This window comes from Struthio camelus, chromosome 3 (genome assembly GCF_040807025.1).
Source record: "Struthio camelus isolate bStrCam1 chromosome 3, bStrCam1.hap1, whole genome shotgun sequence".
In the NCBI taxonomy this organism is placed as follows: domain Eukaryota; kingdom Metazoa; phylum Chordata; class Aves; order Struthioniformes; family Struthionidae; genus Struthio; species Struthio camelus.
The window spans coordinates 105,948,848-105,963,999 of NC_090944.1; the positions used below are offsets into that span (position 1 = coordinate 105,948,848).

Below are 15,152 nucleotides of genomic sequence, written 5' to 3' on the forward strand. Positions count from 1 at the left end.
AGAAATGTTATCATTTTATATGTAGGATGAAGGTTGTTAATTTCAGACAATATCAGATGAAGCTTCAGGGAGCCAGGTGAGGAAGGAGGCAGAGATACGGAATGCTGCCTTTGCTTCAGTCTTCATCGCTAAGGCTAGCCCTTAGGAATCCCAGACCCTGGGGACCAGGGAAAAAGTCTGGAGAAAGTATGATTTCCCCTTCATCAAGGAGGATCGGTTTAGAGATCATTTAGGCAAACTTGACATCCACAAGTACATGGGCCCTGATGCGATGCACCCATGAGTGCTGAGGGAGCTGGCAGATGTTATTGCTAGGCCACTCTCCATCATCTTGGGAAGGCCATGGAGAACAGGGGAGGTGCCTGAGGACTGGAAGGAAGCCAGTGTCACCCCAGTCTTCAAAAAGAGCTAGAAGGAGGAGCCAGGGAACTACAGGCCTGTCAGCCTCCCCTCCATCCCTGGAAAGGTGATGGAAAACTCATCCTGGAGGCCATCTCTAAGCATGTGAAAGATTAGGAAAGTGATCAGGAGTAGTCAGCACGGATTCACAAAGGAGAAATCATGCTTAACCAACCTGATAGCCTTCTCTGATGGAAGGACTGGCTGGGTAGATGAGGGCAGAGCAGTGGATGTTGTCTGCCTGGACTTCAGCAAGGCTTTGGACACTGTCTCCCATCACATCCTTGTAGGTAGGTAAACTCAGGAAGTGTGGGCTAGATGAGTGAATGGTGAGGTGGATTGAGAACGGGCTGGATGGCAGAGCTCAGAGGGTTGTGATCAGTGGCACAGAGTCTAGTTGGAGGCCTATAGCTAATCGTATCCCCCGGGGTCAATACTGGGTGCAGTCTTGTTCAACTTATTCATCAATGACCTGGAGGAAGGGACAGAGTGCACCCTCAGCAAGTTTGCGGATGATACAAACCTGGGGGGAGTGGCTGACACATCAGAAGGCTGTGCTGCCATTCAGCGGGACCTGGGCAGGCTGGAGAGTTGGGCGGAGAGGAACCTCCTGAAGTTCAACAAAGGCAAGTGCAGGGTCCTGCCCCTGGGGAGGAATAACGCCATGCAGCAGTACAGGCTGGGGGTGGACCTGCTGGAAAGCAGCTCTGCCGAGAAGGACCTGGGAGTGCTGGTGGACGACGAGTTAAGCGTGAGGCAGCAATGTGGCCTTGTGGCCAAGAAGGCCAGTGGTATGCTGGGCTGCATTAGGCAGAATGTTGCCAGCAGGTCGAGGGAGGTGATCCTGCCCCTCTACTCCACCCTGGTGAGGCCTCACCTGGAGTGCTGTGTCCAGTTCTTGGCTCCCCAGTTCAAGAGACATGGAGCTCCTGAAGCGAGTCCAGCAAAGGGTCACTAAGGTGATGAAGGGACTGAAGCATCTCTCATATGAGGAGAGGCTGCGAGAGCTGGGCCTGTTGAGCCTGGAGAAGAGAAGACTGAGGGAGGATCTGATCAATGTGTACAAGTATGTGAAGGGAAGGTGTCGAGAGGATGGGGCCAGTCTCTTCTCCGTGGTGCCCAGTGACAGGACAAGAGGCAACGGGCACAAACTGAACCACAGGACATTCTGTCTGAGCATGAGGAAAGACTTGTTGACTGTGAGGGTGACAGAGCACTGGAGCAGGTTGCCCAGAGAGGTTGTGGAGTCTCCTTCCCTGGAGATATTCAAAAGCCAACTGGATAGGGTCCTGGGCAATGTGCTCTTGGTGACCCTGCTTGAGCAGAGAGGGGTTGGACTAGATGATCTCCAGAGGTCTCTTCCAACCTCAACTTCTCTGTGATTCTGTGATTCATTGGATGGATGTCATTATGCGCCTGGCCATTACTGTTGATATTCCTCTGCATTTTTGTTTGTTTTCTGCTTGGAAGTGAAGAAAGATTTATGTACTAGCTTTCTCAACTTGAGACGCTTGGTGATAAGTCTTCTTATCTGAGCTGGAAGGCAGCCACCATGGATTTTTTAAAGATTACTGACCATCAGAACTGAATTCCAACATAAAAAGAAAAAGGATAGTAGTTAATTACTTCAGGGGAAGTTGCCCAAGGGCATTGTTGAGTGAGAAATGCAAAACGAATCCTGGGACAGTTTTTTTTACCATGAGTGGCACTTCTTTGGATTGGCAGATGCCTTTACAATTCGTAGAAATTTCCAAGCATCTGAAATATTACCTTCTTAGGAAATAGTCCACCACCTGTGGTTCAGACCTTTGTCCACAAGGCTTGCTTAGTGTGAGATGTAGAGATGGGAAACGATGCTTTCAACACTGCTTTCTGTGTACCTTGCTCAGCTAGGTATGTGGATTCTAGGCCCATCAGGTTCCTCTTCCAATTTGGTGGCAGCTCCTTCTGCCAAGCCTAAGTTAGGCTTGTGCCACTTTAGCTGGAGGAATTTTTCCATCATGTCAGCTCCCACATTGAAGACCAGAGCCAGCCAGGCCAAACCAAAAACAATCCAAATTGCAGTTAGGCTCCTGTATACCGGGATATAGTGCTTATTGGGGTCTGTGCCTGAAAAATGCAGGAAATTCTGCATATTAATCTTGACTGCTCTGGACTGCCAGGCAACACACCAAAAGATTCCAAACACACACACACACTCATACACACATGAACACACACACCCCTGCAAAGGTGTGTGTTTAACAAGGTTATATGATCTATGGGCATCTTTTTTTTTTTTGTTTTCTTTTGTTCCAAATTTCAGGTTAAGCCTAGAATAGCTGGCATCAAATCTGTGAAGGCCAGGCTTCTGGCACTGACAAAGAAAAAAGTCGTCTCAGTGAGGTAATGATTATTTCTGTAGTGTTACTTGAGTACACGGGGTCTGAAATCACTTGGAGAATGTTATTTGGGAAATGCAGCCATTTTAAGTAGATGGATATGGGAGTCAAACCCCAGACTAGTATTTGCACAGAATGGGCACTCAGTGCAGCTGGTACTGAAGCAGGATAGTCAGCACTGCAGCCATCCATTTAGTTTCTGTCATCCAGATCATCATGACATTTCATGGCACCTGGATTCAGAATGGTATGGGCTTGTTCTCTCCTTTCATGACGTAGTTACTCCTTCTAGGAGAGGAGAGCTACCTCTCATGAACTAAACAGATCCTAGTGTCCTTAATGAGTAAGCACACTATATGTCCTGTATTAAAAGCATTAGTTTAAAAAAGCTGATGGAAAGACAGCTTCTCACATATCTCCATTGCTATGTCTCAGCTTAGATCCCTGAAGACTGTATACTGCCACTGGGTTCATTTTCTTTCACAGACCTCCTAGGTTGTGACTAATATTATCCTTACTGTAACTACTGAGCATTTCACATTTGACATAATTTCATAAAAATTTGACTCTTGTCACTCCCACTTGTTGGGAGTGGGAGGCAGTAGTTGAAACAAATCACTGTTAGGAGAGGATGGCTGTGAGGTTTAATACCAAGAAAGAGATTTCACTTATATTCCAGTCACCCATGGATCGCATTCATACCAGCTTGCCATAGTTACTATTGAATGAGAGTTCAATGTCATATGTGAAATGAGTTTGGTGAGTCTCAGCTTAGCTGCAAGAAACATGTCTGTGTCATAAAATACATTATCTCATTATTAGCAACCTGATTCAGCTCTCTGGTACCAGACTTACAGTGGAATAGGTATCTATGCTCTCTATACTTAGGTTTATACTGGAGTTACTACTTTCAACAGAGTTCCTCCCAGTGGGGTGAGGATGCAGACAGACGTGTAAAATTCATCCGTGTCCACCCTTTTTATTACCTACTACATAGTCCCCAAATCCAATGGTGCTGAGGGTGATGAAGGTGAAATAAAAGCCTTCTCCATAGCTCCAGCCTTCTACATAACTGAAGACCAGTGGTGGGAACACCAGAAAAAGCAAGGTCCCAGTGGTCAGGAAGACGGCCACTGCCAGCGTCTGAACCACCTGCAAGAGAAAAAGAAGATGGCAGCTCAGCAGCACTGAGCATGTGTCCAGTGGAAACTGCTGTTTTTGTTTTGCTCTTGGATCACAAACCAACCACTGCTGGGAGCAATGTACAAGAAAGGAAATACAAACCAATGCTTCCATGCACTGCAGGCTGACCTCTCTGTTTAGGCTGCACATAGATACATGAGCATGACACGTCCAAAAAAAATCTCAAAATCAGGGGGAGAAAGGGTTTTTTTATGCTTTACGCTATGAGTTTTTAAGTAGATTCAAGCCATATTTTCAAATTTACTTTGGCAACCACAGGAATTAAATGCTTACTTTACATTTTCAATTCAAACTGAGGTGCTCTCATAATCACTTGGCTCCAAGAACACAGTCTTTTAGGAAAAGCACCAAATATTGCATAACTCATGATACAAAGATTGGCAAGAACAAATTAGGGTTCTCTTCACCACTGCTGCTTCCAAAGATTTATAAAGTGGCTTGCAAGAGCTCAGCCAAAAATATGTTTGGATGAAATTTAAGTGAAGTCAGTTTGCCTGCTTTTATTTTAAACTTAGAAGCATTCAGAGCAGAACTGTTTTCTGTCAGCACAGGGTAGATGCGTATCTCTCAATACAAATGTCTGCCTTCTGGGAGAAGTTAAGGGCAGCTAAGTTACAGCATATGTGACTGCATTAGTTAGGTACACAGAACAGTCGATGGGTCATGACAGAGGAATGACCTCATGGTTTGATCTAAGGATTGAGAACCAGGAATTCAGGGGTTCCCAGGGAACTCACGACTGGCTAACTTTTGACTAGTGATGTGTGGTCTGATGCAAGCTCATTGCAATCGTTTAAAAATGCCCTCATGGGTATTTGAGCCAAAGTACGATATTCTATGCATGTGCTTTTTGTGACTTGATGAAAAGTCAAACCACTTGGTTTATGAAATGGAAAGTCCAGGTAATATTTTCTTTTCTTTCTCTCTCTGCATTATCTCACACATAAAATGGTTCCCTGCGCTAAAATTTGGGAAACTTGGCAGGAGCCTACGGGGTGACTTTGACAAATCACTTCTATATTATTTACCTTGTCTCTCCACTGTATAATAATATGGATTCAATTTGCAAAACACTTTGAGAATTACTGATGGGCGTGCTAGAGTTGATTTCTGTTCTCATTTAGTTCATTGTAGAAGTGTGATAACATTTAATTAGATAGTAAAGTTTGCATACAGCTTTATACTGAAATGCTCAATATTACTTTTTTGGCTGGCATTTAAGAACTTTCTGGTACAAACCCATAAGGTATAGGAAAGTGTAAGTCAGGAAGAATCAGTTGTAATTAATTACCTAAAGTATTGTTAAATTGTGTTTGAAAGGAGATAAACCAATTTCCTGGGAGAGGCTTTTCAGAGTGAGCAAGCAGTTAAAGTTCCAAAGCTCTATCTGATTCATCATTTCTGCCAGAAATTAGGTGTTAGTTCAGGTGTAAAGTGCCATTACAAATCTCAGAGAAGATGCAGCTATACTGGCATGAATGTCTTTTTGAGGTAGACCTGCCTGTATTTGGGAAATAGGCATAGGTTATGCAGCAAAAGAACTAGTTAGTCTCATGAACTGAGTCTGCGTTTGATAGTACCTGGATAGCTTTGCCAGCAAATCTTTACCAGAGATTTCACAAATGTGAAAGAGAAAAAAGCACATGCCAGAACTCTGAAGTGTTTTTGGATGTTTTAACGTGACAGTCAGGATAGTTACAACAAGCATATCTGATCTTCCCTTTCCCTAACTGAACAGGTCAATTCAAAGAACCTTTACTCAGAAATATGTGCTAACTTTATAAACGATCTTCAAGTACTTTGTGTTATCACTGTTTCCCTTATTCCAATATACTTGGAATAGCTCAGTGAGTCAGCAATAAACTTATAAGGAGAAGGCATATTTATTTACAATTCAAGACAGGAAAAGGAAGGAAGTGGTAAATTGCTGGCACAATCAGGGAAAATAATTCAAGCCAGGTTAACAGGGCCAATAAAAATAAGTTGTCCTTGCACAGTGTAGAGCCAGATTCTGAGCTAGATGCTAGCACAGATAATATGAGCTAGATAATGTGAGCTTGATATCAGCAGAGCGTGCAGGTGCATGTATTCTGCTAAGGTCAGCAGAGCTCAAAGAACCTGCTCAAAATTGAGACCACACTTGCTTAACAGTATTGCTGAATTAGGGTCTAAAAAGGCAAATCCGGAGCTCCTCAGGCAAAAGCAAATTGCTTTAAAGCCATCATGTATACATACATCAGTCTTCTGATAAAAAGGGTCATGCGATTGGTGTGATTCAGAGAATGTGGGCACACACAGTGACACTCAGTCTAGCAGCAGCACTACCTATCTAAGAAAACAGCTTTACTCAGTTTTAAAACAATGGAAATTAATGATAAATTGACACTGTACCTGGGCACGGCCTGGCTTGTGCACCCATCTTTCCAGAGTAATCAGATGAGCATTGAGTCCTTTTCCCAACTGATTAAGGAAGGCCAGGTTGAGTGGCACTCCAAATAAGGCATAAAACACACAGAATACCTGCCCTGCCACTGTGCTGGGGGCCAGGTTACCGTAACCTGGAATTAAAGAAGGAAGACAAGACAGCTACCTGAAAAGGCTTTACAGTCAGTATTCAGGCTATCATGGGAACTTCAAAGGCTTCCATTAAGCTTCAGCAATCTGGACGCCTGTCTGTTATTATTTTTCACACTGAATTCTGTCTACAAATTGCCACAGCTTCTGATAGAACCCTGTGCATTTGTTGTTATTAACAGAATATTTAACATGAAAAATATTAATTTAAAGAGTATCCTAATCTTCCATAGGTCTCTGATTTTGTGGGGAATGCAACTGAGTGCTTCAAAACAACCTGAAGATGTGCTGTGCATGTACAAAATCATATTGCATGTACCAAGTAGGCACTTGGCCAATTTTGCAGGTGTAATACACTATGAAATAACAGTAACAGATATAATTGGAAACTGATGGCAAAATGTAATGCACGGTATTCAAGACTCTCTTGCAGGAGTATTCTGTCCAACAATCGTACTTTTGGGGGCTTCACAGGGCAGCTAGAGGAACCCCCAATTCATAAGAAAAAAAAAGTACCTTACCTATAGTGGTAACAACAGTTCCTGCAAAGAAGAAGGAGTTGCCAAAGTCCCAGTTGCTGGGATTGGTAGAGTTTCCTTCTGGGTTAACCCCTTTTTCCCATGCTTCCATGAGCACCTGAAGCAGAAGAGGCCAGAGGAGCAAAGATGAGCAACTCATTAGACCAAGTCAGGGAGAACGTCAGAAAAGACGCAGAAGTAAATATTGCTTTTGATCTTGAGCAAGCAGTGCAACAAGCAGTGTAGATAACAGGTTAGCCTTTGTCTAGAAGGACCTGAGTGAGGTCTTGTGCTGGCATGGCAAAGTTCTGTGAAATGGAGCTGGCCAGGAAATTCAACTCTCTCTCCCTCTCCACAAGCTGCATTGGAGAATTGACCACTGAGGTAGCATTGGTTTCATAATTAGTTGAAGGCTGAAGGGAAGGGAATACAGGGACTGCCCAAAGTGATCGAGCTGGGAAAATGAAGTGAAGTGATACCATAAAAAACAAAGGCAGTTCCTCTTCTCCCCTACCCCAACCATCCCATTCCAATTTTAAATTTGGGCATGTGTACTTGTATGTTTGTGCTTAGGGGGAAGGGTATTAGGAACGTGCATACTTCTAGTTCCTCCATATAAGCACAAAGGGGGAAGGGTATTAGGAACGTGCATACTTCTAGTTCCTCCATGTAAGCACAAAGGGGGAAGGGTATTAAGAACGTGCATACTTCTAGTTCCTCCACGTAAGCACAAGTGAGGATGAGTTACTGTTTTTTGGCTATGGCTTCTCAGTATTGTCAATCAATACCAGGCTTCTAGTCTCAAATATTAGGTAATGAAATATTTTCTGCTGTTCCAGAGAGCTCTTATCAGAGGAGCAGAACTATTGTGTGCAAAGAGAGGTGCAGTTCCTATTCATATATTAAATATCTTGCCAGCCACCTTAGTGAAGACTGTGTTCCCTGCCCTCTTTGAGTATCTCTCTGAAAGGGAGTGGGTACCTTCTGCTCATGGGCTGGGTGGAGGCTGGAGAATCTCCTGTTTGTTACATACCTGTTTTGAGGTCCAGGTCACATGTGCCAAATGACTGAATGAATTACTTGTGAATTCACAGTCCTAGTCTTCCAGGTACTCTTCTATGATGCAAGACATTAGTAGAGAACTCAACAGCAATCTCAGCTTTAGTTCCAGGAGCATGAGATGAAAGAACATATTCTTTCTTAATTCAAATGGTGACTGCTGCCAGAAAGGCTGCTTATCTAATAAACATATCCATTATAGGGATTGTAATTTTGCATAGGTTCTTCAATATTAGCTTCTCTGTGTTGGTGGATTGGCTATCCTAAGTTTAATAGCTAATGTTATTCCTTCATTAAGAAATCTAAGTGTCTGGTGCTGGGCATCTTGTCACATGTGATCTCATGACAGAAGTGCCAGCAGATTTTCTTTTTAATATCACAAAAAGCCTTACACTATTCATTGAAAGCTCGTCCTCAGAATGGGAAGAATTTGACACATCAAGTTATCTATGTTTTATTTGCTGGTTAGAAGAATACTCAGAAGCTACTGAGGTGTGAGTCATTTGAAATGTCTGAAACAATTTCAGGTTCAATTCATCCCTGTAAGGAACACTTCTCAGTTCTCTCCATTTCAATGCACACAAGTTCAGAGGTACTACATCCACATCATGAAGGCCAGAAGGGAAGCGTTAAATGCTGAACACTTCAAGCATTCTGACAAGCCCAGATTTCTTGGTATGACAGAGTTTCTTTTAAGCGCAACCTCATGACAGAGATGGCATGCTGGGGTGCAGGAGGATCGTTCCTGAACAATCTCCTGCTTGGGACAAAGAGCAGCACAGTGCCTCTTAGCTCCTTTCTGTCTACAGCTCAGGCTGGGCTTATGGCTGAAGTGAGAACAGAACACTTGGTGAAGGGTTGCTGAACATTTGCAGTTGCTTTTGGGACCAGAACTAGCCAGCAAGGAAAAGCAATCTGCTACGACCTACAGTAAAAGTATGAGGTCTGCATAAGGCTACAGTAGGATGTGGAGAGAGTACCAGCTGCCTGCCATTCCTGTATCTGTCCCTTTGCCAATATGCATTACAACCTCTTGCGGTAATAGACAAGGATCAGGCCCTGTCAGTCAGTATTTATATCAATTGCCTTAGGTCTGAAAAAGTATGGGCATGATCAAAAAAGGGAATTTAAAAAGACACCTTCTTACTCAACTAATCTGCTTCCTGGTTATACTGTCAGTATGCCATATTTTTCTGACAAAAGTATGTTTATCCTAGATACACTAGATCAAGAGTTTTGGATTTGCACTTTCCTAAAGCTCCAGGCTGTTCAGGGCCACCTCTCAGCTAGCTAGTCGGAGCCCATGCAGATTATAGACAGAGAAAGACAAGAATTTGCTTCATGCAAAATCAGGTCAAAGGTTAATGAATTATAAATGCAAACTCTATTACTAATGATAATGGATTTGCAAAAAGAAGCCACAAGTTGATTCTCAGATTCTAGGATTCAGGTTTAAAGAACTAGCAGTAAAAAAAGGCATTGTATACTTGTCAGGTAAGCAAACTGAATCTGGTGGCTGTGTCTCATCATAGCACAAATACTGTCACTTTTCAGACTGGAACTTCTGACATGGTGAACAAGCCTTTGACTATATAGTAAAAACCTACAGAGATAACTTGTTCACTGCATTAGTTTTAGAGTCTATTTGTTATTACTAGTAAGAGCTGGACAAAGTTCTTAAGAGGGGTTATAAATGACAGGGGAGTCAGATGGCACCTGTGTTTACATTCACTGCTCCCTTGAGGATTAAGTGTAATTACTTGGAAGTTCGGTGCATTGTAGCTGATAATTTGGTGCCCTCAGCTGTTTTTTTCTGGAACAGCTAAAAGTGAAATAATTGTATCTAATTCAGCTGAGACTCAGCAAAATGCGATTCTCTGAGTAGCCCCACTGCACTAATAAAGATCCAGTGGAGCAAGAGGGAGGAGAATGTGGATATTTCTGACCTTCCTCCCCTTAGGTTTCTAGTGTACCACAGATTGAACTAAACCTTTTAATTTTATAAGTATCCCAATTTGGTTTAGAATGAGAATGAGGATTCTCTTCTCTACCATCATTACTACAGAGACAAGGAAAAGACAGGTAATATCACCAATCAGTGTATTTGAGAAACGCAGGCACGTTTTTAGGCATTTAAGTTCTTGAAAACTCTAGATGCTTTCTGGATAACACAAATGTTTCACAAGTCATATCACAGGATTAGACATCAAAACATTGTCCTTGCAGAAAGAGGTTCAGGCACTTTCTGTTCTCTTTATGATTTGGACTTTATTATTTGCTTAAATCCATTTACAGAATCTAGGCTCTTTGCTGATTAAAATATACCTTGGCAGAAGTCCTCTGACTGAGACGGTGCAAACTTGCATCCTGTGTGGAGTGGTTTAATGACCTGAGAGAAACAGAACTGTTTACACACCCAGCTCTGTGGCTGGAGAAATTTTAAGCATGAAGAAAGTGATCATTCAAGGATTTCTGTCCAATTCTTGCAATCCTAAAATGATAGGATATTTCCATAATAATACCAAGGAGGGGTTTATAATTTGTCTCCTGCCTGTTTTGAGGGATAGATTAAAATGCAATTGAATATGTCAATCATTCTCAAACCGTACTAAACAAGACCCCTTTATCACTTATTATAAAGGGTGAAGAAAAAAATACAGCTCATGGTGGCTGACTTCAATCTTTTCCTGATAACGGTCTTGCACTTCTAGACCTCTCAAGTAGTCAATTCCTACTAGCGAAGATGGGCAGAATTTGCACAGGTGTGGGCTGAAGTACCTTGGCAGGGCAACCTACTTCTTGTAAGGTTTTTTTCCCCCATGCATAATTTCCAGGCAATAATTAACAAGGGATACAAGAATAGCAAAGTTAGAACTACTGCAAGGTAGCATAGAGGTGCACCAGCAGACTTGTGTATTTTGGGAGTTCATGACTGGAAAAAGAAAGAAATGCAATAGGTGAAGGTAAAGTCACAAAGGTGCGTGAATGGAGCTTGAGAAACCTCTGTCTTCCTCTAGCACAGTTAGTCCTTTATTATCACAGACAATAGATCAATTTATAACACATTTGGACAAAACGGTATAATTGCTTCCATGTGAAATAATCTCAAGCCAAAATTAGGGGGCCTGTTCCTCTTACCTGCACAAACTGCTCCAGGGCTTGCCTGTCCAAGCATGTGTAGTTCTGCAGGAACTTGAGCTTCTCCAGCTGGAACTGGTCCCGAGAGTGGGCCTCTGCCTGTTTCTCCAGGAACTGGAACACCATAGCGCCCAGGAGGAGGTAAGAGAGATATCCCAGTACCAGCAGCAGAGTCCAGCTGATCTGCCGGCTGTGCACCATGAGGAGGGGCATGCTGCTGCTGGTGCTGCTGCTCTGAAGTCCCTGCTCAGTACTTACTAGGTTACTGTTCCAAGGAGCACTCTAGCCAGGGCACCCAGCAATCACACCCCCATGTTCCTAGCTACTGCTGCAACGATTTTTTTAACAGAACATACAGGCATCAGGCCTGTACAAAATGAGACAAACACAGACAAATTTTACCCGTCTACATCTGTTCTTTATCCAGAATAAAGGGAGAGCATTTATGGCTTAATAAGAACGTGCATCATAATATTTTGCTCTTATTAAAACGCCTTTTATCCAGAGATCTCAGTCAAATGAATGAAGCTTGACACAATTCTCTAAGGTAGGGAAGCTTCCAGGCTGGGAAGCTGAGGTAAATGTGTGGTTTAATGACTTACCCAGGGTGACACAAATGTTGAGCCAGGAACAGACTCTCTAAGTCTTAACTAGTAGAGTCTTACCCTAAACACTAGACTTCTGTACAAGAAAATACTTTAAACTCTCTCATTACAGTAGACTCCCCAGAACAAAGAAAAGTATGGAGCTGAATAAATGGAAAAGTCAATAGCTGCCGTTTGTACCATACAAATATCAGTGGGACCACTGAGCACAGCATAATGAAGCTCATAAACATCCTGAATTCAGCCTCGTCACAAGACAGCTTCTCTTTTTTTTCTAACCCTAAAAAGTTCAGTCCCCTCACTGCTTGGCCTGCTGGTCCTGAATTCTTTGTCAGAAGATTCCACACTTGCAAAAACCCTTAGTCCATTGAGTTAGGGAATGAACCACTCATGTCTGCTGCTTTCGCTCTTCATATTGCTCTTTTGAACCAAATGCGTAAGGGGAAGGAGGACTAAAGGTTAATCGTTAGCTAAAGAAGTACCACATACTCACTCATGGGAGCCTTAATGACTTTCATGCACTGAAAATGAGCTGGGGTTGCATATCTTTCTTTAGGAAGAGCCTAATGGTGTCTGTCTTAGTGGCATCTACTATCAGACTGCTTTTGAAAGAAAACATACACACACTGGAAGAAGACTGGGTGCCTAGGGCTGCGATTTTGTTACCAAACTCCCTTCCTATTAAAAAGTTCTGTTAGAGAGGATACAGATATCCTTCCTCGGCTTAATATTCAGGATTGTTTTTCATCTACCTTCAAGTGAAAAACTGTTTTCATTCATATCAATTTCTGGGAAAACTATGTACTTGCCAACCTTGCTTAGAGCCAGACATCCCCACCCAGAAGAACATGCCTGACTGGCAGCAGAAGGCCAGTTGTCACTCTGAAAAGTCACACATATTGTGGAGAACTCCTAGTAGGAGTATCTTAGACTTTGTTTGGGATTGCTCTGTTGCTGCAACTAGGAGAGAGAAAGAGATTAGTAGAGAAGTGCAACATGCAAAAACTCAAGTTAGAGCTTTGGTGCTTTGGTGATTCTTTTAGCTGAAGTAAAACATGGGAGCTAGAAGCTATAGTGGGATTCATACTACCAAGACTTGCAATAGCATTATGAAGCAAGCTGCTCTGAAGCAACTGAGATGCCAAATTTACTCATCCCTGATGGCAGACCTTCCGGTGGCCTATGGTATCGGCGACAATTACTTTCAGAGATTCTAGCAAGAGATTCTATCTTGTTTCTGACTTCCGTAACTGAAAGGTACAACCTGTTGTTCCATACCCTGTGAAACGTGATGGGTAGATGGGCCTGGGATGTTTGCACAACTGCTTGTCACACTGCTTGTCACAGGTGTGACATTCAGACATTTCTCATGTTACAGTTTATGGGACCTACTTCTACCAGTCCAGGAGAGTGCTATCTTACTGATTTTCTGGAATGGATGCAAACATATTCAGACAGCATTTGATGGGCTGAGACAGATTCCCCCAGTTGAAGTAGGTAACATGATTAAAGGTAATAAACTGTTAACTAAATTATTAATGAACAAATACATCAGTGAATGTTTTTAGGTCCCCCTCTATTCTGTTCAACAAAGCATTCCATCTGCCAAACTTGGAAGTCTAAATTCTCATTCCTTAAAAAAAGAAATGATTAGGCTTAATTGCAGGATCTTAATTTTCTGAGGGTTTTGCAAACTGACTTACTAAACTTGACAAGATAAGTTTACCGCTGTACTTTAGACATTCCTACTTAAAGTACGTCAACATTAGAGGTGTATCCTATTTGGTTAGCCAAGGGAAATGATTTATAATCACCTATCAGAGGAGGTGTTATCATCTTTACCACTACTATTATTTGAAAAGCATTTCAAAAAAACAGGTAACAAAAATCAATTAATGGGAAATAAAACATAACTGACAGCTGGCGTGGACTGCAACGGACATGTAGAATATGAGATAAGATGTGTCCTGAGGCTGACTTAGTAAGCAGTGGTTTCTAAAGAAAGAAGCAAAAAAATAAAAAAAATCAATTGTATGTGCAAGAGAAAGTGCAGAGTAGATGTGCAGTTAGGGATGAACCACTTTCCAGCTGAATGATCTTACAGATAACTGTAAGGGCAAAATTATGAAGCACATGTTTAAGGAAGTATTTTCACAAACATGCACAGTTCCATACAGCTAAATAGAACAGTGTGCTCTCAAAATGTTAAACATAACAGTCTGTAAGTGACTGATACTATCATATTTACTCCCATGGAAAAGCTACAGAAATATATAGCAGCAGATTTCAAATTATACAAATCATCAATATTCTGTCTGCAAAATTTTTCCTGCCTTAGCTTTAGATTACAACATAGGAAATAAACAAAACAAGATTCTTTGCAGTAGACCAGCATTTATGTCTTTCCATGGGTTAAAAAACCTCAAATCTATATATCTGGAATTAAACTGAAGACTCACGATTTCCGAGTGAGTTCTGAACCTGGCAGAGTGAGCTTAGCAGGCCTTACCACATGGGAAATGAAATTTGGCTTCCAGGTAAAAAGGTATAAATATAATATGCCAAAATAACAATATTAGCAGATCACTTTTGATGATGGCATGACAAAGCACAATGCCTAATCTAAATTCTTTTGGTGTTCCTCTAGCCATCTTCTGATTAAAAAATTAAACAACACTTAAATGAGAAAACATTAGAAATAAAAAATGTTGAAAGCAAAACTGCTCTTGAGAATAGCTGAACTTGGAAGTTAACACAAAGGTCTTACAGTTCCAGTGCTTCCTGCCAACCTTGAATGGAAGGATGCACTTAGTTTCAAATCTAAGGAAGTAGTTTTCACAAAATGTATTTTGGATCTAGATATGAACACGACCTCCTTAATTATTGCTTCAGTTACCGCTTCTTCCTCCTCCCATGCTGACATATTATGTGACTGACCCACTGGGGCCCAGCCTATCCCACAGAAAATCTGAGTCATTTTGGAAAGGACAGATGTCGATAGGACACCCTGGCCTACCATCAAGTTTACGAATCACCTTATATGTATTCCCTGGAGCAAATCAGGGGATTCAGTATTCTCCAGTTCCTTGACCTATTGTCTTTACAGTCCCTGACAATTCTTAAAAATGGACAGATACTAAATAAAGGATAAGCATAAAATAACTGACTTTGTAATACTTTGAAATACTTTGTATTTCAAAAAAAATACCAGAAAAAATACCACTATAATCATCAGCAGAATAATTTACATAGACATGAAGAAGCTATTTCTAAAA

The 15,152-nt window shown here is 41.8% G+C and overlaps 1 protein-coding gene across 1 annotated transcript; it reads right to left on the reverse strand.

The window, feature by feature from the left end:
- Positions 1 to 1,850: 1,850 nt before the first annotated feature.
- Positions 1,851 to 11,485, reverse strand: KCNK16 (potassium two pore domain channel subfamily K member 16). Its single transcript, XM_009686710.2, has 5 exons — positions 11,273 to 11,485; positions 7,079 to 7,193; positions 6,375 to 6,541; positions 3,767 to 3,932; positions 1,851 to 2,508 (listed from the first exon to the last, which is right to left on the reverse strand). Exons 1-5 carry the CDS (start codon positions 11,483 to 11,485, stop codon positions 2,285 to 2,287), a joined length of 885 nt encoding a protein of 294 aa, XP_009685005.1. The 3' UTR covers positions 1,851 to 2,284.
- Between the last annotated feature and the right edge of the window lie 3,667 nt (positions 11,486 to 15,152).

Excerpts from the sequence above, each read along its gene's own strand:
- KCNK16 (XM_009686710.2), bottom strand. The coding sequence starts at position 11,485 with ATGCCCCTCCTCATGGTGCACAGCCGGCAGATCAGCTGGACTCTGCTG. Across the intron at positions 6,542-7,078 it reads AACTGTTGTTACCACTATAG|GTTACGGTAACCTGGCCCCC; the intron begins GTAAGGTACTTT and ends CTTTAATTCCAG. Across the intron at positions 2,509-3,766 it reads ATTTGGGGACTATGTAGTAG|GCACAGACCCCAATAAGCAC; the intron begins GTAATAAAAAGG and ends TGCATTTTTCAG.